Here is a 26,069-nt window from a genome sequence, read left to right as displayed (position 1 = left end):
GTTTCTCTCGACTCTTTTATTGCTGCTATTTCCCTTCTAGCCGATAAGTTTGTAATAGTGGATAGGGGTATTTTTAGATCCGCCAAAGTTCGTGCAAGCGAACTCCAGCCTGTTGGTTTTACACTTGCCCGAGAGCTCGATAAAAATTTCATCAAATCGAGCATATGACTTCCTGGTATTGGCTTCTCTCTATGTATCAATTCCCCGTCCTCAGTCCATCCTCCGTGCCCTTTTGATGCTATTATTCTATGCATTAGATATTCAGTGTTTCTCTTTGAGCGAGGGTTTATGTGGTTTAAAACATCATGTAAAACTTTATTCACACTACCCGTCTGCTCCCCCTCCTTGCTTGCCTCTTCTTGTGATCTCTCAGTCTCCACTACTTCACGCTCCCCAGGGAGTCTTAGTGTTATTTCTCTGCTTTCATCTGATTTTTGTCTTTCAAGTACAAGGTACTTTTGTAAAAGCATGTTATACTTTTTTATCTTCTCATCGGAGGGTAGCCCCTGAGTTTCCAATACACGTCTCATTTCACTGTCGAGCTCATCTGCAGCCTTGTCTCTGATGGTTGGTCGATAAGCATTTGCGTGTGTTTCCTGTAAGCGTTTGATCTGGTCAGGTGAGATCAAATACATTTTCTGCATTGTTATTTACGGATCGCTCCTATAGCTAAATCAGCTACCATGGGTAAAACTGTTGTGAGGAGCGGTAAAAGAAAACCTCCTTTTTGATTCAATAATTTTTTCTTCTTCCTAACTCCAGCCTTTCGGCATGCCATTTGTCTGATCTTCTCCTTATATCGTTTCAGCTTATGATGCTGGCATTGTGTGATTGGAATATTTCCTTTTAAGAGATTCATACAAATCTCACAAATAGCCTGAATTAAATCAGGCGGGCATTCTTGTAAAATAACCTTACGAATTTTAGGCGAGCTTCTGGTTAGTGTTTTCAGCAAAGCAAAGTTTCTTCTCAATCTTACAGACATTGTTTCTGTTATTTTTTCTTCGGTAAGAAAACACACAGTTGTTCTGAGGGTAGTATCCCTGTTCTCAGTCTTAGTTGCTCTGGACAGGTGGGGGTTAAATCTATCAATAAATATCCGTGTGGCTCTCTCGTGGCTTCTTCAAAACTCTCCAAAAAGAAATGCACACGTCCTGGGCATATTTGTCTAGCTAGTGTATTAACTTGTAATTTATCACGAGGGTTTTTAAATAACACCATATAAGTACTGTTCAGACTGATCGTCCTGCTGTGTTTGCCTTGTAAAAACACATTTTGTGTCAAAAACATTACGCTCATATCTTTATGATGCCTGTATTGCGTGAAAATCTTAACTACTTCTGGATGATTAGCTGCTTGAAAAATAACATCATCCAGTACAATGAGATGACTTTGGTGTGAGGGAAACAAGCTCTCATCTTCAAAAGATTCAGGCAGACCTTCAATGAATTTAATGCTTTTATTTTTCTCTTGAAGCTCAGAATACAGAGGCTGAAAGGATGTATAAACCCACACAACATTGTCAATAAGCTTGTTCAAAACATGTACACAGTTTTCCAATACAGATTTGACAAAAAACGTTTTTCCCGAACCACTTGGCCCAACAACCATACAGGAAAATGGCACATGAAGTCTGGGATCAAACTCGATTAAAGTAGGTTGAAACATTTAAAAAACAAACAAAAAAAAACAAACAAACAAACAAACAAAAAAAAAAACAAAAACAAAAGAATAATCAATAACCAAAGGGCAAAGTCAGACCTCCTGGCAGCAATCTACGCTTGTCATAAACAACCCGGAATTTTTTTGGGAATGATGAATTTTTCAGTGCAAACCCAGTTTTATTACGAAGGATAGTGTGCTGTGGTGCCTCAAGTGTAGGCCCTCCTTCACTGTTATCAATGTAATTGTCAACCAGGTTTTTCACAGATTCAAAGTTGACCCTTTCGCAGACATCGTGTGTTTGTGTGATCCCTTTTGCTTTCAAGACAACTTTACCTTTTTTGGTCATATAGCCATAGCTTTTGGGTCCAGCTGCAACAAACTCTGTAATGAAATCATCCTGCTCTAGTTCATTGGTGAGGTCACCCAAATATCTACCTAATTCTAGTTGAGATTGATTTTGTTTGGTGAGATAAACAACACTGTCAGTATCGTAGTAAATTGCTCTCTCCTGCAACTGATCCAAATAACTGTAGAGTTTCATACGCCCATATGAAGTAGTGAAGGCCGCAATGAAGATGTTATCTGTGGAGTTTGGCAATGGGGTACATAGATCGCCATAACACCATTGAATAAGCGCTACATCGTCACTGACAAAAGAGAAATAGGTCACTTTGTATTTTGGAGAAAACATCAGATTAAAGAATTCCTCGGGGTCACTCACCAGTTTGCTCTGTGTGAGATTATTTCTCTGGCCAAATTTTCCCCAAAAAGAGTTTAAACACAGTTTGGCCATTTGTCTTTTAGCTGGGTTTAGTTTTATGTTTTCAGGGTCTAAAGTGATGCCTTGCTTAGCCTGGTAGTCTTTAATGTAAAGCTGTTTATCCTCCTCAGTTACAACATCTGATGGGTAGCCTGAAGCTTCTTGTTTTTTGCGCAGGAAATGATGTACATAGTCTGTGAATATTGTGTTACTCTGTTTCTCAAAGTGCCACACCTCGGTGATTCTACTTATTTGATACCCCTTTTCTAATGCAAGATTAAATTCTACAGTGGTCCAAACCCCTTTGAGCGCTCTCTCCTCGTTGCTATGGTTACACACCCCCTGTTGGTTGTTCATTTCGGCACAGGTGCGGCAGAGGGTAAAGAGAAGCTTTCCTGACTTAGTTTTATAGGGTAAAACTGGAAAATAGAGTGCTCTGGGTGGGTATACAACCGCTTTGATAAACCCAAAGTAGTTTTTAGGGTGCTGAAAATTTCGAAAGATTATTTGAGGATGTCCTAAGGGGTAACTACAGGTGCTATTTACAAACGGATAGAGCGAGGTAACATCCACATAACCGATTCTCTCCCCAGGGCCTGCACTGCAGCGCAGCTGTGCAGGGCTTGTACGCCCTCCAAAGAGGGCATCGCGGGGGTTCAAAGGTTCTGGCGGTTCGTAATGTTTGAGGAAGTTGATTACACTCACATCAGTACGTTTCAATTCTGTCCACTCATGCTCCCAGATTGTAACAAGACACACGTTATGTTCAGTTCTCAATTTAACCAGTTTTTCTTCAGTGCGGCTGTTTAGCTCTGCAAAAGTTAGGTCTAACAAGGGATTAATGTCGGCCTGATTTGAAAAACACTTAACACACCCATGAAAGTAACAACCCAGAAATTCCCAGACATATGGTTTATCATTAATTAGGGCATATCCATCTAAATAATAAGCACCCAGCTTTTTTTCTCCTTGATTTAGCGCATGTCTGATAAAAACACCTTGCGTGTACGAGAGATATTCTAGCCATTGAATTGAGGCAGAGGAAAATGATTTGACCTGATTACGGTAATTTAAGGGACATGGTATTGCTAAAGAATTGGCTGGCATGAAGTTTGTTAAAAAAGTTTTCAGGCAGGCACTTGCAAGCGTGTTGCGGCTGAAAGGGTCTACTCCTGTTTCTTCAATAAACCCGTTTCTAAACAATTTGCATCCCTCAGCTAGAATCTCAACATCGTTTTCGCAGTATGACAGGGCCTCTTTCATAAAATTGAAGGTACCGGAGCTGACTGAATCATACCATTTGTAAAAATCATCCCTGCTTTTTGTTGTCATTCTCTCTATGCTGTAAGCTGAGGGTGGAGGGTAGGGGCCTACATATTTTAGAGTTTCTCTGGAACTGAAAGAGTGAGGAAAGAAACCCTTTACGCTGTCTGAAAATCCCATTGCTTTTGGGATACCTGACAGGGGCATAGGGAGAAAACAGCTGGAGTCCATGTATCTTTGATTAAAGTCTGGGTCTGTAAAGCTGATCACCTTGGACCCTTGCATAATTAAATGTGGTTTTAAGCCTTGTTTAGCCATTCGGGATAAAATAAGGTACCCGTCAAAACCTTTTGCATTATGGGCGATAAAAATACAGCCCTTAAAGAGTGGACGTCTAAAATGAGCGAGAAACTTTTCTGCACAGTCCTCACCAACACAGTTCCAGGATTTACCGTCTAAAGTTCTCGTACAAACCAGAAAGGGAGTGTGCTCACCGGTTTGATTTACAAACGTTTCAAAATCGTAAAAAATCAACTTGTTGTTGTGTTTTGTCTCGCGTTCTAAAACCTGCATGTAGCACTGATGCGTTTGCTGATCAGTGGAGATTTCCTGGCGACAGATTGGGCATTTCCTGTTTTGACATTTGTGAGGTTTTTCGTTTACTGCTAAATAATAAAGTCTGGAACACTTGACACATTTTTTATAGAGCTGACAGTTGCTGGCGGATCTTTCACGCCTGTCAACGAGTTTTTTATGGCTCTTGAAACAATAGGGAGACCGACAGGTGCGATTACAATCATGACACACAATAGGAGAGATGGAATATTGGTTACAGTCAGGTTGCATACAGACTGAACAACGAGCACGACAAAAATGTGATAACACATGGTTGTAGCCGATATAACAATGATTACAGAGATAGGATGTACCCATAAACCCTTTTAGATTTTTGATAGCATAGTAATGATTCTCAAATAAAAATAAACAAAGGGTTTTTTCTGTATTGGGTGTACTAGTTTCAAATTTACAAAGGCTGCGATCGTTTTCGTTGCGGTAAAATACTATAATTTTACATCCGAGTAACCTTTCAAATGTAATAATCTGATTAAAGCCGACAGGCGTTTGATCATTTAGACCAGCTTTTTGCTGAATTTCTCTACCGAAAACCTCTGCTTGTTGATCGTTAAAATCAGGGTGCAGAAGGTGGGCAAGACTTATAGCAAAACATAACTTATTTGCGGGGTTATGAACAATATATAAAAAGCGCCTTTTCTTTCTGACAATTTCATTGTGAAGTATGTGTTTAAGCATCCTCTTTCCACTACCTGACGGGGGTCTAACGATCTGAGCTACAAGCTCGAGCGAGCCCTCACACATTACTGACCAGTTTGACTGTACCGCCCTGAGAAATAAATTTTCAAATTCACTCAAATCACGATTGTCCCTTAAAATGACTGAAACATTATTCTGCAACTGAGGTCCTATCAACTCTAATTGTATAAGATCATCTGGACGTGCCTGGGAGAAAATCCTGTCTGAAATTTCACGGGCCCCGCCCATTACACCTTGATAATAGTGTGCATAATCAGGTATATCGTTTGGAGGAGGGAAATTCAAAATTTCTCTAATTTGAACGTTATTAAATTTATTTCTGACAACTATAGATGGTTGTGGTGAATTGCTGGCGCAGCTCTGGTCTGGATTACCCCCTTGTTGAAAGGGGTGATCGGGCGCATTATTCATGGGGTTAACAGAGACAATCTCAGACGATTGTTGTTGATTAGACTCATTGAAACCGTTTATCAACGGTAGGGGTGGACTGCGGTTAACAGACTCACAGCGTGGTGTAGAACTGAGCAAATGCTGACTATCATTAAAAATATTTTGATTTAACCTATTTATTTGACTCAATAATTCTGGAGGTATTTGAACCTCGTGCTGTATTTGTGCTAAGGCTTCTAAAGCGCTATTAAGAGCCGCGAAAGGGTCAGAAGAGGCAAGGTTTTGCTGAGAATGAGCCTCAACATGCTCGAATCCTGAATCCTGAGTGTTATTTTGGGGGGAACTTTCACTACGGGCTAGTTGTGCAAGAGCCAAATCAATCAGTTCTAGAGGATCGTTATTATTATTATTGATCACCTCAGGGTGTTCATGATTCTGCGGAGGTGTATTCTGTGAATGATCTGCGTTTTCATTTAACCGGGCTAACTCTATTTCTAAAGCAAGAAAGGGGTCTGGAATACCTTGTTCCTGGTTGTCCATTTTATTGTTTAACAAAGAATATATTTTAAAAATAAAATAAAATAAAAATAAAAAACAATTAAATTAAATAAAACCTTATTACAAGATGAGCTGAACTATTTCAGCGATCAACGAAACTGATCGGAGAGCAATGGAAACAAGTCTGTCTCGCCGTACACGTATCTGCCTTGTCCTCCTTGTGCTGGCAGGCCTACGGGTCCTCCTAACGGTCCTCCCACTCCTGTTTCTGAGATGCCCTAAGAATTTAAGGGTAAGTTACATATCAGTTAGTGATGTTTAATAGAAAAGGCGATAGTTTTTTATAAAATGAGAGAAAAAGAAAAAGCGAGAGTGACTGACCTAGACTGGATCTCCGAGGCAGGGGCTGTGAATGTCTTGGCCCCGATACAGGAGGAGAAGCTCCGAAGCCGGGACTGTGAGCGTGCGCAGCGATCAGCTGTTCCCTTTCCCGGGCAGACAGATTTAGGTTTTTGCCCGAGGCACGCTGGGGAGCTGGAGCTCCGAAGCCGGGACTGTGAGCGTGTTCCCTCTCGCGGGCAGACAGATTTAGGTTTTTGCCCGAGGCACGCTGGGGAGCTGGAGCTCCGAAACCGGGACTGTGAGCGTGTTCCCTCTCGCGGGCAGACAGATGCAGGTTTTTGCCCGAGGCACGCTGGGGAGCTGGAGCTCCGAAGCCGGGACTGTGAGCGTGCGCAGCGATCAGCTGTTCCCTCTCCCGGGCAGACAGATGCAGGTTTTTGCCCGAGGCACGCTGGGGAGCTGACGCGGGGCAAACCCTTGCAGAAAGCAAAGCCTCTCTCTCACGGGTCGAGAGACGAATGTTCTTGCCTGTAGCTCTCTCTAAAACCGGGGGTGAGGAACTAGGCGAAGAACTAGGTGAACTCGAAAAAACATAGTTTTCCAAATCCGATATGTCTGAAAAAGTTTGATAAGTTAAAAAGAGGGTTAGTGTTTTTGTTTTTCTTGTACAATTAACTGTTAAGAGGGATAAGAAGAATGAAGCAGACCTACCGATTTGATCGAGATGATCCAAAAGAGAAGAATCAAGCAGGCTTATTTCAGAGTCTAAAAAGAAATAACAAGTATTTAAACAAACAGGAAATACAGTAAAATATAAGCCTTAATCAAACTGAATTATTTGAGAGTGTAAAAAGTAATAACTAGGAGTATTTAAACAAACAGGAAATACAGTAAAATATAAGCATTATATGAACAGGGGTAAGAAAAAAGAGGTACCTGAAGAGGACATGATCGCTGCTAGTGTAGTCAAGCACTTTTTAACTCTAACTGAGTGATAAACTGGAGCTTATATATATATATTTTTTATAATGTGTATTACAGGTGTTAGACTAGCTATTTTCTGGATGGCTTTGAAAAGCTTTTGAGAGAAAATGGTAAAAAAAAAAAGGAAAGCAAGAGTAACACTTACCGATTGATATGCACACAGGTAAAAGTGCCGCAAATTGTCAAGTGGTCTGGAGAGCGGGGTATTAATGGGTATTCGGCCTGAACGGAGATAGTTGTTGAAGTGGTCTGGAGACCGGAGTATTAATGGGTATTCGGTCTAAGTGGAGGTAGTTGTCCACGCGCCTGAAGTCAGATGGCTTGTGAGACAAGACGCAAGTCTTAACCTGAGCGGGGGATCGTGAAAATCCAAACTGAGCGCGATTGGGTGAGCGGGGTGCGAATGGATCCGCCCCTTTGTTATGTGATTTGCGGTAGGGCACCTGGGAGGCGGAGTTGGTCTCGGGTGCAAATTTCAAACGAAGACCCAGAATCATTAAGCAGTAGATGGTGGAGCGAACAAGAAGGAAAAAGAGACTGCTCTGGTTGCGGGGCGGTGCGGCTCGGAGCGAAGGGAGAACTTAGACTCTGAGCGGGATTTGAGAAAAAAGACTAAGGATTTGGTTTCAGGATTTGCCCTGTTATCGAATATAAGGTTTTGGGTATACGGGGTTCCCTACAGGTTATTTCTAGGGGTTTTTTGTTTTGCGTATTTTTGGAGAGAAACCGCGGAGGTTTTTGAGGAGTTTCTCCCTGCTTATTTTCCTAAGGATCGCTAGTAAGAACTTAGAGAGGGAGCTACTGATAGGGCTGTTTTTTTGAAGAAAAAAGACTAAGGATTTTGTTTCAGGATTTGCCCTGTTATCGAGTATAAGGCTTGGGGGATAGGAGGTTGACTACAGGTTATTTCTAGGGGTTTTGGAGAAAAAACGCGGAGGGTTTTTTGTTTTGTTTTTGTTTTTCAGGAGGTTTTTTTTTGTTGTTTGTTTTTTTTTGCTGTAAGCCGCTGGGAGCCGCGGTGCGTTTATGATCGCGAGAGTTTTTTGCGACTCGGACTTTGATTTTAAATTTCTTTGTTCGGATTAAACAAATGCATATAAATTGAAATAAACTTTTCCCACATGGCATGCACCCTGTATGTCTGGCCATTCTGAACGTTACAAAAGCACAAGTTTAACTAAGCACATTTATACTGGTTTAACACATTTTCACCCATAAACACGGAGCCCCCCACAGAAGCACGGTCCCGAGTCAGGCGCGCGCACGAGCGCGCCTAGACACACACAGGCGCCCTGTGCACTCATGCGCTGTCATGCGCTGACCCACCACCAGATGGCGTTTCTTTAGGGGAAAAAGGAAAAAGTTTTTAATGGATTAAAAAAATAAAAGAATGGTATTTGATATAAAAACTTTTCTAAAATAAGCAATTAGTTCTTATTTTTTGGGGGAAGAAAAGCAATGAACTAGCATATTTTATGAAAATCATAATTTTTATGAATATCATATTTTTATGAAAATCATAATTTTTATTAATATCATAATTTAATTATCATAATTTAATTACTTCCTGAGCTCATGAATAATTCATAGAAACTAACACTCAAAAAGCTCATGAATATTTTGACAGAAGGGGTCTATTATCACTCTCTGCTGTGATACTCATTGTCCAGACTGTCCCGAAGTCGTAAAACAGTTTGTTACATCACAGAAACGTCTGTTTGTTTTTTAATGGGAATCTATTGTAAAAAACAAACAAACAAAAGAAAACATAAACTTTCTGTTATTTCATTCTCCGGGGAGTCTTTACAGTTAACAAACATCAAGCCCTTGGGCCGTATGTTTGACACCCCTGATATAGTGAGTGAAGAAGAAACACCCAGTGCATCATGGCAATCCCCCAGCCACCAGGGTGCAGGGGAGACATCCCCCGCCTCTGTCCCACAACTTAGACATTCACATTACTCACACTCTCATAACACATACATATAGGACCTTGGGGGTGGGCATGCTACACGGAATCCAAAAGACCATCAGGGTGTCCAACCTCACTCCCTGGCGTCGTTGCCCATCTCTCAATTTTAAATACACGTAGACATTGAGGGCTATCAGGAGGGGCTATGCGCTTACCTGCTGCTCTCTGGCAGGTAGCTCCATGCCCTCCTGGGTTTTAAATGCACCTTAGAACACACATGCATCAACACTACATATGAGCGGGCGGAGGGAGGTTTGGAGTCTTCACACCCCCCCGTTCTCTGCGGCCTGCTGGAGTGGGGGGGCTAGGAGGAGGAGTTGGCCATCCGACTGGGGTCTGGATTGTGGGGCCTCCCTGCTGCTGCCAAGTCGGGGCGGTCTGCTTCTCTCCACCCCAGGTTAAAGGGTAACACTACCTGGGTCTGGGTGCAGTTTCCCCCTCCAGGGGCAAGGGTACCTAGACCAGGTTCTTAGAGTACGCTTGGGGGAGTTTGATTGTGTCTCTCTATGTCTGTCTCCACGTTGGGTGAGTGTTGAGTAATTGCATATGAGAGCATGAGGGTGGGAATGGATGTTTGTATCTGTGTGTGCCTGTATGTCTGTGTCTATATGTCAGGTTGGGTATCAGACGCCACCTCTCTGGGGACATCTCAGGCCCTCCAAGGTATGGAGGCCTATCTCCCCCCACTACTTCCCCTGCCAGTGGCAGACGCCCTCAGACATCAGTGCTTTGGTGGTTCTTTGTGTCCAGGTACACACCGGCTCACTCCTGGCGGCTGCTTGTCGGGGCCTGGAGCCTGGGGCTCGCTCGGGCCACTTCGGGAGTGGGGTGCTCTCGGCCTCTCGGCCTGGGGCTCGGTCACTCTGGCACAGCTGGCTGCCGGTGGAGCTCACGGGCACGTCACTGCAACCCCCCTGGCTTCTGCTCCGCGGCTGCTGAGTGACCCCTCATCTGGGGCTCTCCTCAGCTCTTTCTGGGATAGTGGCGCGGCTGCCCCTCTGTTGGTCTTCCTTGGTCTCTTGTGCTCTGAGGGCCTCTGGATGTCTGGAGCCTGGATCTCCACCATACCTGCTTCATGCCCTGGGGGACGGGGCTATGGCTCCCCACACCCTCTAGCAGATCGTTACATGAAGGAACCTTTTAAAAACAAACGCGCTCATGCTCACAGGTGTACACACGGGTGCTCACACACACAAACTACACCCTTTTTGGCTCCTACCTCAAAGCACACTGTGCGCTGTCGATCTTACGTGCTGCACAATAATGTTTAATATTTAGTATTTACTGTTATATTCCCATAGATCATCGTGATGTTGGTTATTCTATTACTCTCGTTTTCTTCTGCTTGTTTTCTTTTTTCTTTCTCAACAGGTGATCCAGGTGATATATATATATGTATTTTTTGTCTGGTTATTTTGTTGGTTTTTGTTTTTTGCCCTTTATCACCGTCCCTCTTCCCCGCTGTTTTTCTTTCCCTCTTTCTTTCTCCCCTTTCTTTTCCCCAGTCAAGTCTGTCCCATATTTAGCAAGTGAAAATAAAATAAAATAAACAATAAAAGGTGAATCAAATAGACCAATATGGCAAGGCTGGGATGGTCCATTTGGTAAAGTTAATCCTTTGGGCATCTTTCTTCGCCTTTAGACAATAATTCTGATGGCAAAAGAGCCAAATGGGACAGGCAAAAAAAAAAAAAAAAAGGGAATCCCCCAGCAGCCTACACCTGGCAGCATAAATAAGGGACAATTCAGGGTCACCTGATCCAAAAAGGAAAGTTTGAATCTTAAAAGCAGAGCTAGTGTCTGTCAGCAGCCAAGGAGAGTTCATATTTAAATGGCAGCGGTCCAGTGATGTGTGCAATGAGTTTGATGGGACATGTGAAGAGCTGTGATCTGCAGAGTCTGACAGAGGAGGCAGCGTGCACATCAATAATATCACTATATTCAACGTTAAGAATATAACCTGTGCACGTTTTGACTAACTGTTGACTGTTAAACTAAAACTTTTCATAATAAACTCAAATCTAAAGTTTTCACTCAGTTCTCCGTCTGAACTTTGTCGTCCAACCAAATACACAAATATTTATAGGATTACACTCTTTCAACATAATCTCCCAGCTTATAAAAACCAATCTGTGAGTGATTTCTGGAAAACAGGATGAATTTGGTTTTATTAGCATTAATAACTAACTTTAAGCTGCACAATAATGTCTGCAACCGCTGCAATGCAGTTTAAAGCACCTCAACAGGATAAGATAAGATAAGATAAGATAAGATGACCTTTATTAGTCCCACAGGTGGGAAATTTGTTTTGTTACAGCAAAGTGCAAAGTTATGTAGCAGAAATTAGAAAACACTGGAAAGCAATAAAATACAATAAAATAAAATAAAATACCATATACAATAGAATAAAATAGAATAGAATAATATATACAATAGAATAAAATGGAAATACAAATACTATATACAACTGAGTAGGAAAATACAAAAATACAACTTCGTCAGAAGAAGAATTGCACATATAGCAGTTTTATTGCACATGTGTGGGTTTGTGTGTATGATCAGCTGCAAAAGTCTTTGTTGTGGAGTCTGACAGCAGTGGGGAGGAAAGACCTGCGAAATCTCTCCGTCCCACACCGTGGGTGCCGCAGTCTCCCACTGAAGGAGCTGCTCAGTGCTGTCACAGTCTCCTGCATGGGGTCGGAGATGTTGTCCAACAGGGATGACAGCTTAGCCGCCATTCTCCTGTCACTCACCACCTCCACTGGGTCCAGAGGGCATCCCAGAGCAGAGCTGGCCCTTCGGATCAGCCTGTTCAGTCTCTTCCTGTCCCCAGCAGAGATGCTGCCGCCCCAGCAGACCACACCATAGAAGATGGCTGAGGCCACCACAGAGTCATAGAAGGTCTTCAGGAGTGGGCCCTCCACTCCAAACAACCTGAGTCTCCACAGCAGGTACAGCCTGCTCTGCCCTTTCCTGTAGAGGGCGTCTGAGTTATGAGTCCAGTCCAGTTTGTTGTTCAGATGAACACCAAGGTACCTGTAGCTGTCCACAGCCTCAATGTCCATACCTTGGATGTTCAGTGGTTGCAGTGGAGGATGCTTGTGCCTGCGGAAGTCTACCACCAGCTCCTTGGTTTTACTGGCATTGATCTGGAGGTAGTTCAGCTGGCACCAGTCCACAAAGTCTTGAGTCAGTCCTCTGTACTCCTTGTCGTCCCCATCAGTGATGAGGCCGACTATTGCAGAGTCATCAGAGAACTTCTGCAGGAAGCACTGGGTGGAGTTGTGGGAGAAGTCTGCAGTGTAGATGGTGAAGAGGAACGGAGCCAGAACCGTTCCCTGTGGGGGCCCCGTACTGCAGACGACCCTGTCCGACACACAGCCCTGAGTCCTCACATACTGTGGTCGCTCGGTGAGGTAGTCCAGTATCTATGCTGTGAGGTGATGGTCCACTCCAGAGTTCTCCAGCTTGTCCTTCAGGACCGTGGGAAGAATAGTGTTGAAGGCACTGGAGAAATCAAAGAACATGATTCTCACAGTGCTCCCAGCGGTCTCCAGGTGAGCGAGGGAGCGATGTAGGAGGTGAATGACGGCATCATCCGCTCCAATGCCAGGCTGGTAGGCAAACTGAAGTGGGTCCAGTGATGAGCTCACCAGGCGCCGAAGCTGAGCCAGGACCAGCCGCTCCAGGGTCTTCATCAGGTGGGATGTCAGAGCCACCGGCCTGTAGCTGTTGAGGTCTTTGGGGCGTGAAGTCTTTGGCACTGGAACAACACAGGAGGTTTTCCAGAGCTGTGGGACTCTTCCCAGCCTCAGGCTCAGGTTGAAGAGGTGCTCCATCACCCCACACAGTTGGTCCGCACAGGACCTGACGACCCTTGAGCTGATGCCATCTGGACCTGCTGCCTTCTTGCCATTAATCCTCCTCAGTTCCCTCCTAACCTGGGTGGTTGAGAGAGACAGGCTGGAGCCTTGTGTTGATTGTGTATAGGATGCTGTTGTTGGGGGTGGGGAGGAGTGAGCAGGGTGAATAGAGTAGGTGTGAAGTGTCTGAGGTGTCAGAGGTGGAACAGCAACAGTGGGGGTGGGTGAGTCTGCAGCCGATGTTGGAGACTGCCTCATGGCTGAATCAAACCTATTAAAGAAATGATTCAGTTCATTTGCCCACCTCACATCCCTCCCAGGCAGAGAGTTCTGATGTTTGTGGCCTGAGATGGTTCTGAGGCCTCTCCAGACTTCACCAACATTGTTTTGCTGAAGCTGGTTCTCCATCTTCTGCCTGTAGCTATCCTTCCCATTCCTTATCAGTCCCCTCAGCTTTCTCTGCACCCTTTTCAACTCCTCTTTGTCTCTGGATTTGAAGGCCCTCCTCTTCTGCTTGAGGACAGCTTTAATTTCTGGGGTAATCCAAGGTTTGTTGTTGGAGAAACACCGTACAGTCCTGGTAGGTACGGTGTTATCCACACAGAAATTAATATAGTCAGTAATGCATGTAGTAAGGCTGTCGATGTCCTCTCCATGGTCGTCACAGATCACCTCCCACACAGTCGACTCAAAACAATCCTTAAGAGCCTCCTCGCTCTCCTCCGACCATCTCTGCACTGTGCGGGTGGCTGGGGGCTCCCTGCGCACTAAGGGCTCATACACAGGGACAAGGTGCACCAGGTTATGATCACATCTGCCCAGTGGAGGGAGAGGTGATGAACTGTATGCCTCTTCAGCATTGGCATACAGTAAGTCCAGTGTTTTATTGTCTCTGGTTGGGCAGGTCACATACTGGGTGAAGGTGGGCAGTGTGGAGTCCAGTGAGGCATGATTGAAGTCCCCTGATATTATGAGAAGGGCTCTCGGAGATTGTGTTTGCAGTCTGCTGACCACAGAGTGGAGAGAGTCACAAGCTGCATCCGCGTTGGCCAAGGGAGGGACATACGCTGTTATCGTGATAACATGCGAGAATTCCTGGGGCAGGTAGTATGGACGCATGCTAACGGCTAACAGCTCAATGTCTCTGCTGCAGAGTTGTTCTTTCACAGTGATGTGCCCAGGGTTACACCATCTGTCATTCACAAACACTGCCAGTCCCCCTCCTTTCCTCTTACCGCTGTCTCTCGTCCTGTCCGCTCGCAGCAGCTGGAATCCCGGTAGTGTCACGCTCGTGTCCGGAGTTAGCGGTGTTAGCCACGACTCCGTTAGCATCGTGATGCTACATTGCCGGTACTCCCTCTGTGACCAGGTTAGCGACGTGAGCTCATCCATCTTATTGGGCAAAGATCTTATGTTTCCAATAATTACAGAAGGAAGAGATGGTCGATAACGTCTCCTTCTCGGGCGACGGCGCTCCTTCCCAGCTCGACACCCCCGTCTTTTTCTTCCTCAGCTCGCTTGGAATGTCGAGTCTGTCCGCCGGCAGTACCGCTGTGGGACGCATCGCTAACAGCTGATCCTTACTGTAAACAAAGGATCCCTGCACTGGGTCCCCAGACACGGGTGAAAAAAGTAGAAAAAAACTAAGAAAAACGACCAGGACTAGCACAAAACGGTAGAACATGGTTGCAGAGTCTAATTACTAATACGTTAGTTATAAAAATTACGAGAAGAAAAAAGATAAGAAAGAAAGAAACTCAGAATGAGCAGAGCTGCTGTAACAGGCTGCTGCACACGGGGGGCGCCAGAAGAGACCAGAAGGATGATTCAGAGTCGAGCGAGTCGGCCTGCGGTACAGCGTCATCTGCAGAAAGGTGCATTTTAGCTGCAGATGTATTATTAATACAAATATCAAATAAATCAGCAACGTTGTTGGGCTCAGCCTGCCCTTGGTAGGGTCTTTGGTGGTGCTTGGTGGAGCACCAAGCACCACCAAAGTGCTTTTTCAGTGCTTGGTGGAGCACCAAGCACCACCGAAGACACAGCTCAGCCTGTCCTTCTCTAAGTCGATCAGACAGCCAGAGGCTTACAGACATTGTTCAGAATCTAATGATCAATAAAATTATGTTACAGTCGTGTCCTCTGTTACTAGCTCGTATCTTTATTCCTCCTCTCAGGGACTTCCTCCCTCGTGGATCCGGCATCGTCACTCGGCGTCCCCTGGTGCTGCAGCTCATCAACTGTCCCACAGGTGAGACTCACAGTGCGGAGACACGCGGTTCGTCCGTGCGGTATCTGATCTGATCGTGTGATGTATATTGATCAGAGTATGCCGAGTTCCTGCACTGCAAAGGGAAGAAGTTCACGGACTTTGATGAAGTTCGTCAGGAGATCGAAGCTGAAACGGATCGAGTGACGGGGCAGAACAAAGGCATCAGTCCGGTCCCCATCAACCTCAGAGTCTACTCCCCCAATGGTAACACACACACAGCCACACACAGACACACACACCAGTCCTGGTCCTGACTCTGCTGTCTGTCCTCAGTCCTGAACCTGACTCTGGTGGATCTTCCTGGGATGACGAAGGTCGCGGTGGGCGACCAGCCACCTGACATCGAGCACCAGATCAGAGACATGATCATGCAGTTCGTTACTAAGGAAAACTGCCTCCTATTAGCTGTTTCCCCAGCCAACTCTGACCTTGCTAACTCTGACGCCCTGAAGATCGCTAAGGAGGTTGACCCACAAGGTAAGGCTCCTGACAGCTCCACCTGCATCTTTCACCTGTACTGTCCTTTCCTGGACGAAATAAAGTGTTTCGGTAATGTGGCGCAGGTCTGAGGACCATCGGGGTCATTACCAAACTGGATCTGATGGATGAAGGGACCGACGCCAGAGACATCCTGGAGAACAAACTGCTGCCGCTACGAAGAGGTACAGATGCATGACATCACACCAAACCCCCTCACTGCTTGGTGGTCAGCTGTCTGCTCAGTCAGATTTGAAGTCACCTCAAACACTTTCATTTTAAATTTCACTCAATGTGGAGGTGAAGAGACAGAACAGGCTCCAGTTGAGCAGACAGAGACAATACGAGACTTTCACTGTGTCAGGTTACATCGGGGTCGTGAATCGCAGTCAGAAAGACATTGACGGGAAGAAAGACATCACCGCAGCTCTGCAGGCCGAGAGGAAGTTCTTCCTGTCTCACCCAGCTTACCGTCACCTGGCGGACCGCATGGGCACCGCCTACCTGCAGAAGGTTCTCAACCAGGTAAATGCACAAGATCTCTCCCAAGTCTTTCTGACAGCGAGGATTTCAAATCTGTCTTTCCACAGGGCTGGGCAGTGAGTGCTGTTAGCTTGGCACAAACACTGGCACAGATGGAAGCTGCTAGCTAAAGGTCCTCACTGTATAAATACTCTTTGAATTTCCCCAGAACATTTCCAAAACACTGTCTGATTTTTGAGGAAGTTATGAGGAGCCGGATTCTGGATTTAACAGGGAGCCAATGAAGGGAAGGCAATATGGGAGAAATCTGCTCTCTCTTTCTAGTCCCTGTCAGCACTCTTGCTACAGCATTTTGGATTAACTGCAAATGGAAGAAAGCAGTCTTACATATTTGTTTAATATGTGCATTGAAGAACATGTCTTGGTCAAAAATGACTCCGAGGTTCCTCACAGTGTTACTGGAGGCCAAGGTAATGCCATCCAGAGTAAGAATCTGCTTAGATACCATATTTCTAAGATTTTCAGGGCCAAGTACAATAACCTCAGTTTGATCTGAATTAAGAAGCAGAAAGTTTGCGGCCATCGTCTTTATGTCTTTAAGACATTCCTGCAGTTTAACTAATTGGTGTGTGTTACCTGGCTTCATGGATAGATAGAGCTGCGTGTCATCAGCATAGCAGTGAAAATGTATGCTATGTCTTCTAATGATGCTGCCTAAGGGAAGCATGTATAATGTAAACAGAATTGGTCCTAGCACTGAACCCTGTGGAACACCATAATTAACCTCAATGTGTGAAGAGGACTCTCCATTTACATGTACAAATTGGAGTCTATTAGATAGATATGATACAAACCACTGCCTTTAATTCCACCTATGTTCTAATGTCAGTGATAAATAACAGAGCACCTCTCTGCTACCTCCAGCAACTGACCAATCACATCCGGGACACGTTGCCGGCGTTGCGCAGTAAACTGCAGAGTCAGCTGCTTTCCATTGAGAAGGAGGTGGAGGAGTACAAGAACTTCAGACCGGATGACCCGAGCCGCAAGACCAAGGCCCTGCTGCAGTAAGGACTAGCACAGATATTCACCTACGACTTTCTTTAACACACAGTTACAACGATTCAACGTGTCGAGATTCAACATGCATCAAACAAGTGTAGAGAAAACGCATAGCTTGGCATGAATGATTTCACAGCATATGTTTAAGGACTTTAAAGAACAAGTCTGAATTTACTTTGGACACACAGGGTCTACAGTATACTTACAGACTCAAGTATACACATACACACTAATATTTGGTTGTCTCTTAGCAAGTTGCTCATCAAGCAGACACTTTTGGTATCAACAGGCTTTGATTCCAGATAATATTTGACATCTCTTCTTGATAGAGTTCATTTAAACTTGTTGTTTCCTTTACAGAGCCAGCTTTTAAGGTCTCACATTTTCAACAGGGTTGAAGTCAGTTAATGTTAGCCTGCTTTTATCCATTCCAGATCTAGTGTTAATGTGTCTTTGTCCTGCTCCCCAACTGTGTCCACATTTCAACCATGTAGTTACTGATTGAAGGTTACTCCATTACTCGAACAACTTTGTGTAATGTACCACTGGCACCAAACAGCCCAGAACACGATGCTGCCTCCACTATGCCTGCCTGCTGCTACAGTGCTCCTGCGTTTGAAAGCCTCAGCTTTACCTCTTGGGCCGATTTTGTACCCTGAGTGACCCTGAGTGCACCAAACACATCCTTTTTATCACTAACGAGACGTTAACAGGCCTCGTCATGTAAAAAGATATCGCAGAACATCTGAGGAGCTTGGAAAGAAAGTTTCTTCCGAGAAGCTTCTCCAGTTCCAGACCAAAGGGTGGAGAGTCCCAGATTTTAGCCCTATGGGAGTGTCCCTTAATGAGATCGTTGACAAAATATTGACCACGTGCCTCATCATATGAGCCAAGGTGTGATAACAGGTGTGGGTCATTATCAGCAGAGGTTCCAGGTGAACCCACTGTGAAACCTAGCCCCACCCTATCATGTGACTCACTGAGGTCAGATGACCCAGGATGTGAGTGGGTGTGTGAAGGATCTCAAAACTGGATTATAAATGGCAGTTGGTGTCGTAAACCCCGCCCTCTGTTCAACAATGGTCATTCACAGAGCAGTAAATCTGTGTCCACTGTGAACGACCATCTTTGAACATGCGATGAGGCACATGATCAATAGTGGGTCAACGACCCTCTTGGGGACAATCCCACTAGGACTTAAATCTGGGACTCACCATCACTAGATTTATGAGACACTATATACAGTGGCTTGCAAAAGTATTCGGCCCCCTTGAACGTTTCCACATTTTGTCACATTACAGCCACAAACATGAATCAATGTTATTGGAATTCCAGGTGAAAGATCAATACAAAGTGGTGTACACGTGAGAAGTGGAACGCAAATCATACATGATTCCAAACATTTTTTACAAATAAATAACTGCAAAGTGGGGTGTGCGTAATTATTCAGCCCCCTGAGTCAATACTTTGTAGAACCACCTTTTGCTGCAATTCCAGCTGCCAGTCTTTTAGGGTATGTCTCTACCAGCTTTGCACATCTACAGACTGAAATCCTTGCCCATTCTTCTTTGCAAAACAGCTCCAGCTCAGTCAGATTAGATGGACAGCGTTTGTGAACAGCAGTTTTCAGATCTTGCCACAGATTCTGGATTGGATTTAGATCTGGACTTTGACTGGGCCATTCTAACACATGGATATGTTTTGTTTTAAACCATTCCATTGTTGCCCTGCTTTATGTTTAGGGTTGTTGTCCTGCTGGAAGGTGAACCTCCGCCCCACTCTCAAGTCTTTTGCAGACTCCAAGAGGTTTTCTTCCAAGATTGCCCTGTATTTGGCTCCATCCATCTTCCCATCAACTCTGACCAGCTTCCCTGTCCCTGCTGAAGAGAAGCACCCCCAGAGCATGACGCTGCCACCACCATATGTGACAGTGGGGATGGTGTGTTCAGAGTGATGTGCAGTGTTAGTTTTCCGCCACACATAGCGTTTTGCATTTTGGCCAAAAAGTTCCATTTTGGTCTCATCTGACCAGAGCACCTTCTTCCACATGTTTGCTGTGTCCCCCACATGGCTTGTGGCAAACTGCAAACGGGACTTCTTATGGTTTTCTGTTAACAATGGCTTTCTTCTTGCCACTCTTCCATAAAGGCCAACTTTGTGCAGTGCACGACTAATAGTTGTCCTATGGACAGATTCCCCTTTTTCACTGAATCTTTTTGGAGCCTAAGCCTGCTTTAAATTTCTCAATAACTTTATCCCTGACCTGTCTGGTGTCTAAATCCAATCGAGAATCTGTGGCAAGATCTGAAAACTGCTGTTCACAAACGCTGTCCATCTAATCTGACTGAGCTGGAGCTGTTTTGCAAAGAAGAATGGGCAAGGATTTCAGTCTGTAGATGTGCAAAGCTGGTAGAGACATACCCTAAAAGACTGGCAGCTGGAATTGCAGCAAAAGGTGGTTCTACAAAGTATTGACTCAGGGGGCTGAATAATTACGCACACCCCACTTTGCAGTCATTTATTTGTAAAAAATGTTTGGAATCATGTATGATTTTCGTTCTACTTCTCACGTGCACACCACTTTGTATTGGTCTTTCACCTGGAATTCCAATAACATTGATTCATGTTTGTGGCTGTAATGTGACAAAATGTGGAAAAGTTCATACTTTTGCAAGCCACTGTATGTAGAAGTCATGCTCTGCAGTGAGTCCACCCTGGAAAAGGAGGAGTATAAAGAACTCGTTAGAAACGCCCAAAATGACATTCCTACCCGTGCGGAAATTTCTGACCACAGTTGTATGAAGGGAGCTGAAGGAGGGGCTGTGTGCAGTTCCTGGTGAGCTGCTGTGTTGGTAAGCTAGAGAGGGCCAAGGGTCAAGGTGACAGTAGAGTCATCAGCAGACAGTAAAAGTGTGATTTCAGGTGAAGGGAGCACGACTGGATGAGCCTACAGGTATGAGATTTAAATGTCAGATGTCGGTTGGGTATAACCAGTGCTGTACATTCACGGCAGGATGGTGCAGCAGTTCGCGGTGGACTTTGAGAAGCGGATCGAAGGGTCCGGGGATCAGGTGGACACCTACGAGCTGTCGGGAGGGGCGAAGATCAACCGCATCTTCCATGAACGCTTCCCCTTCGAACTGGTCAAGGTAACCATTTCGCTCAGGTGACATCATCGCACCGTGTGCGACATCATGCCAGTTCAGTGTGTAGCAGGACTTCCTGTGGCAGGCGAGTGATGTCATAAATGTGTTTGTGCAGCTGGAGAGTGACGAGAAGACTCTTCGTAAGGAGATCAGCTACGCCATCAAGAACATCCATGGGATCAGGTGGGGGTTTTTTATAGTCATGTCTGATTGTAATATCAAACCTCGTTAAAATAAAAACCTGTGTTTATTCTAACTGATATCTGCAGCCTGCCTGCAGTACCTCCACTGTACACCAGGGCGTGCAGTGCGCATGCTACCTGTCCATTTATTTGGGTTTGAACATTTTCTCTCTGCACGTTCTTCCTCTTTATGGATCCAGATGTATTCATGGATTATTAGTTTGTCATCCTTGAGGGCGCTGCCACTCAAAGATGTTTTCACCCGCTGAATAATTGACATCAGAGCGTGAGTTTCATCCATACACATCTGCCAGTGTTATCCTGGGAACGTGTGTGTGTGTGTGTGTGTGTGTGTGTGTGTGTGTGAGACGCTGTTACAGAGAAACAGTTACACTAACTGTGCTCAGACAGCAGACTTGCGTCCGTACAGCTTACTGTAACGAGTGCTACATAGCTTTGATCCTTTTTCTATTCAATTCAACTTTATTTATATAGCGCCAAATCACAACAACAGTCGCCTCAAGGTGCTTTATATTGTAAGGTAGACCCTGCAATAATACATACGGAGAAAAACCCAACAATCATATGACCCCCTATGAGCAAGCACTTTGGCGACAGTGGGAAGGAAAAACTCCCTTTTAACAGGAAGAAACCTCCGGCAGAACCAGGCTCAGGGAGGGGCGGGGCCATCTGCTGCGACCGGTTGGGGTGAGAGAAGGAAGACAGGATAAAGACATGCTGTGGAAGAGAGACAGAGATTAATAACAGTGTGTGTCGCTGCACTTGCAGAATTTAACCTGTGATGCTCGTCGTTGACATGCTTGCCTGCTATCCATCAGATTTCTTGTTTCCTGTTTGTGTGAATAGAGTAGAATAATCCTTTAACTGTCCCACAAGGGGGAAATTTGGTTATATCAGCAGCAAAAACACACAAACAGAACAGAAACAGAAACACAATTTTTTTTTTTTTTTTTTTTTGTCTGTCCCATTTGGATCTTTAGCCGTCAGAATTGTTGTCTGAAGACCAACAAGGATACCAAGTGGATTTATTTTGCCAAATGGATCATCATGGCATTGCCGTATTGGTCCATTTGATCAAATTTGTTATTATTTATTTTATTTTCAGTTGTTACAGATGGGACAGACATGACTGGGGGATAGGAAAGGGAGAAAGAAAGAGAGGAAGGAAAAGAAAAACAGAAGGGGAAAAGGGACAGTGAGAAAGGGCACTTACAAAGACAAAGAGAAGAAAAAAAAATCTCCTGGATCACCTGTTGAGAGAAAAAGAAGAGAAAACAAGCAAAAAACCCCAAAACAAAGCAACATACTAAACACAACACCATCACGTTAATCTAGCTAAGTGTGAACAGCAGTAAATACTAAATATTGAATGTTGTTGTGCAGCACGCAGGACAGACAGCGCACAATGTGCTTTGAAGTAGCAGCTAAGAAAGGTGTAGTTTATGTCTACGAACAGTGAACACCCATGTGCACACCTGTGGGGATCAGCACGCTTGTATACAAAAGGTTTCCCCATGTAACGGTCTGCTAGAGGGTGTGGAGGCCCATAGCCCCGTCCCCCAGGGCATGAAGCAGGCATGGAGGAGATCCAGGCTCCAGACATCCAGAGGCCCCAGAGTGCGAGAGCCCAAGGAGTACCACCGGAGGGGCATCCGTGCCACCCTCCTGGGAAGGGCTGAGGAGATCCCCAGACGAGGGGGTCACCCAGTAGCCACGGAGCAGAAGTCAGAGGGGGCTGCACTGGCGTGCCCGCCGGCTCTGCCGGCAGCCAGCTGTCCCAGAGTGAACCGAGTCGCAGGCCCCGAGGCCGGAGGCCCGAGGGCCCCCTTTGCCCCGGAAGAGGCCTGACCGAGCGACAGGCACCAGGCCCCGCCAAGTAGCCACCGGGAGTGAGCTGGTGCATACCTGAGCGCCCAGCCCCGGACACCAAGAACCACCAATGCACCAACCCCTGAGGGCATCAGTTACCGGCAGGGAGTGTGGTGAGGGGAGATAGGCCTCCACACTTTGGAGGGCCTTGGAGTTCCCAGGGAGGTGGAGTCTAAGACCCATCCTGACATATAGACACAGACAAACAGGCACACACAGACACAAACATGTTTTCCCAGAAACACAATTTTTACATCTTGGCCAATAGTTACCAAAGCAGAATACTGTACAGTTATTAAAATTGGAGTACAGATAAGTGGTCTAAGGAGCTTGAAAAGAAAAGCGTCTGGACTTCTTTAAGTTGCTTGAAGACGTTTCACCTCTCATCCGAGAAGCTTCTTCAGTTCTAGGGTCACATTGTGGAGAGTCCCAGATTTAAACCCTGTGGGAGTGTCCCCCCAAAGAGGGACAAAAGGACCCCCTGATGACCCTCTACCTAATCACATGAGCCAAGGTGTGAAAACGGGTGTGGGTCACAATCAACCAGGGTTTCGGGTGAGCTCATTGTGAAACCTAGCCCCACCCTATCATGTGATTTCCTGAGGTCAGATGGCCCAGGGTGTGAGTGGTCCTCACACCCTGGGCCATCTGACCTCAGGGTGTGAGGTTGGGGAAGTTGCACCGTGGTCCTAAACACAATGGATTACCACACAAAGATCACTACTCTCCTCAGTGACAACAATACCTACAAGCCTTAAAGCGAGACCCCACAAGCAGCTACAAAAAGAAAGTTATAGCTTGCCTTCAAGACCTTGAAAAGGACGAAATCACTGACCGCCCTACATATCACCGCCTTTACCCAGGGAATGCCATACCCTGCATTTACTTCCTAAGATCCACAAAGAAGGTGTCCCACAGACCTATTGTCAGTAGCATGAACTCAGCCACTTAAAACCTTTCGAAACACCTTGCTACCATCCTAGCACCTCTTGTGGGGAACACCCCACATCACATCAAGAACTCCACCGACTCCACCGACATGGTCCAGAAACTTACCCTGGATCCAGATGAAACCATGGTGTCCTTTGATGTAGTCTCTCTCTTCACTTGCATACCCACCGTGGAGGCAGTGGAGACTGTCAGAAAACGACTACAAGAAAACAGCTCCTTGGAAGACAGGACCAACTTCACCCCCGAGCAGATTTGCACACTGTTAGACCTCTGCCTCGCCACTACATATTTCAAATAAACAAGGGTTTCTACAGACAAAAACATGGCTGTGCCATGGGCTCCCCCGTGTCACCGATTGTAGCCAACCTTTACATGGAGGAAGTGGAAAGAAAGGGTCTTGGCTCTTTTAAAGGGAGAGTACCCAGCCACTGGTACAGATATGTAGATGACACCTGGGTCAAAATCAAAAGACAAGAAGTGGAATCCTTCACTGCGCACATTAACGCCGTGGATAAAAACATTAAGTTCACCAGGGAAGACACAAAGGATAACTGTTTGCCTTTCCTGGACTGTGCCGTGCACATTGAAGAGAATGGCAACCTCAACATTGAAGTTTACTGGAAGCCCACACACATGGACCAGTACCTCCTCTTTGACTCCCATCACCCTCTGGAACACAAACTTGGAGTAATCAGGACCCTACACCACCGGGCAGAACATGTTCCCTCTAAGCCTGAAGGGAAAAAGAAGGAACACACACACGTAAAGGAAGCACTTAAAACATGCGGTTATCCTAATTGGGCGTTTATAAAGTCAGCAAAGAGGCACAGAAAAGAAGATCAGATACCAACGAGGGAGGATAAGAAAGACAGACGCAACAACATTGTCATCCCCTATGTAGCTGGTGTATCAGAGAAACTCCGGAGAGTTTTCTCCAAGCACGACATCCCAGTGTACTTCAGACCCAGCAACACACTCAGACAGAAACTGGTTCATCACAAAGACAAAACTCCAAAACACAAACTTAACAATGTGGTGTATGCTGTACAGTGTAGTGAGGAATGCCCAGACCTCTACATTGGAGAGACCAAACGGCCACTTCACAAACGTATGGCACAACATAGAAGAGCTTCCTCCACGGGACAAGACTCAGCAGTTCATCTGCATCTAAAGGTCAAAGGTCACTCTTTCGAGGATGCCAATGTTCACATTTTGGACAGAGAAGACAGATGGTTTGAAAGAGGAGTGAAAGAGGCCATCTATGTCCACTGTGAGCGACCATCTTTGAACATAGGCGGTGGCTTACGACACCAACTATCTGCCATCTATAATCCAGTTTTGAGATCCTTCCCAGACACCTTAATACCCACTCACATCCTGGGCCATCTGACCTCAGGAAATCACATGATAGGGTGGGGCCAAGTTTCACAATGAGCTCCCCCGAAACCCTGGCTGATTGTGACCCACACCCGTTTTCACACCTTGGCTCATGTGATTAAGTAGAGGATCATCAGGGGGTCCTTTGTACCTCTTTGGGGGGGACACTCCCACAGGGCTTAAATCTGGGACTCTCCACAATGTGACCCTAGAACTGAAGAAGCTTCTCGGATGAGAAGTGAAACGTCTTCAAGCAGCTTAATGAAGTCCAGACGCTTTTCTTTCCAAGCTTCTTAGACTACGATGACCTGGATAACTGGGAACCTTCACAGACATAGTACAGATAAGTGGGAAACACAGCTTGTAGTGTGAAATGGAAAACTGAATACAATTCAATTCAATTCAATTTTATTTATATAGCGCCAAATCACAACAAAAGTCGCCTCAAGGCGCTTTATATTGTACAGTAGATAGCACAATAATAAATACAGAGAAAAACCCAACAATCATATGACCCCCTATGAGCAAGCACTTTGGCGACAGTGGGAAGGAAAAACTCCCTTTTAACAGGAAGAAACCTCCGGCAGATATGGTACTACAAGGTCATTAAGATAAGATGGGGCCTGATTATTTAAGACCTTGTATGTGAGGAGCAGGATTTTGAATTCAATTCTGGATTTAACAGGAAGCCAATGAAGGGAAGCCAATACAGGAGAAATATGCTCTCTCTTTCTAGTCCCTGTCACTCACACTCCAAACAGCACACAGGGGTGTGTGTGCTGTTTGGAGTGTGAGTGCGCTCACCTGTGTGCTCACCTGTGCTCAGGACGGGTCTGTTCACCCCTGACATGGCGTTCGAGACGATCGTGAAACGTCTGATCGCTCAGCTCAAAGAGCCGTGTCAGAAATGTGTCGACATGGTGATCAGCGAGCTCGTCAACACCGTCAGGCAGTGCACGCAGAAGGTACTGCACATACTACGAGTACTACCATCGCACAGTACTAAGCGGTAATACACAGTACTGACTACAGTGACCTTTGACCTCCTCCTGTCTGCAGCTGGCTCAGTATCCGATGCTCAGAGAGGAGATGGAGAGGATCGTCACTCAGCACATCAGAGACCGCGAGAGCCGCACCAAAGAGCAGGTTGGTCATATGAC

The 26,069-nt window shown here is 45.5% G+C and overlaps 2 protein-coding genes across 5 annotated transcripts in view; one reads left to right on the top strand and one right to left on the bottom strand.

Annotated features, from left to right (window-relative positions):
• LOC100712047 (dynamin-1) overlaps positions 1-26,069 on the top strand; it is a 63,581-nt gene that overhangs the window by 18,678 nt on the left and 18,834 nt on the right. For all 3 annotated transcript variants that reach the window (XM_019347093.2, XM_019347092.2, XM_025911904.1), the window contains exons 2-11: positions 15,247-15,320; positions 15,396-15,545; positions 15,615-15,818; positions 15,905-16,003; positions 16,183-16,343; positions 17,226-17,368; positions 20,377-20,512; positions 20,625-20,692; positions 25,736-25,874; positions 25,969-26,055. In XM_019347093.2, coding sequence (XP_019202638.1) covers positions 15,247-15,320; positions 15,396-15,545; positions 15,615-15,818; positions 15,905-16,003; positions 16,183-16,343; positions 17,226-17,368; positions 20,377-20,512; positions 20,625-20,692; positions 25,736-25,874; positions 25,969-26,055 — 1,261 coding nt within the window. The remainder of the gene's footprint in view (positions 1-15,246; positions 15,321-15,395; positions 15,546-15,614; positions 15,819-15,904; positions 16,004-16,182; positions 16,344-17,225; positions 17,369-20,376; positions 20,513-20,624; positions 20,693-25,735; positions 25,875-25,968; positions 26,056-26,069) is intronic.
• Positions 708-7,585, bottom strand: LOC112848298 (uncharacterized). 2 transcript variants are annotated; one of them, XM_025911895.1, is made up of 4 exons: positions 7,380-7,585; positions 6,962-7,015; positions 6,290-6,865; positions 708-6,186 (listed from the first exon to the last, which is right to left on the bottom strand). In XM_025911895.1, the coding sequence occupies exon 4, from the start codon at positions 5,948-5,950 to the stop codon at positions 1,736-1,738; it is 4,215 nt and encodes a 1,404-aa protein (XP_025767680.1). In that variant the 5' UTR covers positions 5,951-6,186; positions 6,290-6,865; positions 6,962-7,015; positions 7,380-7,585; the 3' UTR covers positions 708-1,735. The 2 variants fall into 2 exon arrangements, with proteins under 2 accessions (XP_025767680.1, XP_025767681.1); XM_025911896.1 differs by lacking the exon at positions 7,380-7,585 and having other exon boundaries at positions 6,962-7,062.

Source organism: Oreochromis niloticus, linkage group LG12 (genome assembly GCF_001858045.2).
Source record: "Oreochromis niloticus isolate F11D_XX linkage group LG12, O_niloticus_UMD_NMBU, whole genome shotgun sequence".
In the NCBI taxonomy this organism is placed as follows: Eukaryota; Metazoa; Chordata; class Actinopteri; order Cichliformes; family Cichlidae; genus Oreochromis; species Oreochromis niloticus.
This window is presented reverse-complemented; position numbering and strand designations above follow the sequence as displayed.

Excerpts from the sequence above, each read along its gene's own strand:
- LOC112848298 (XM_025911895.1), bottom strand. The coding sequence starts at position 5,950 with ATGGACAACCAGGAACAAGGTATTCCAGACCCCTTTCTTGCTTTAGAA.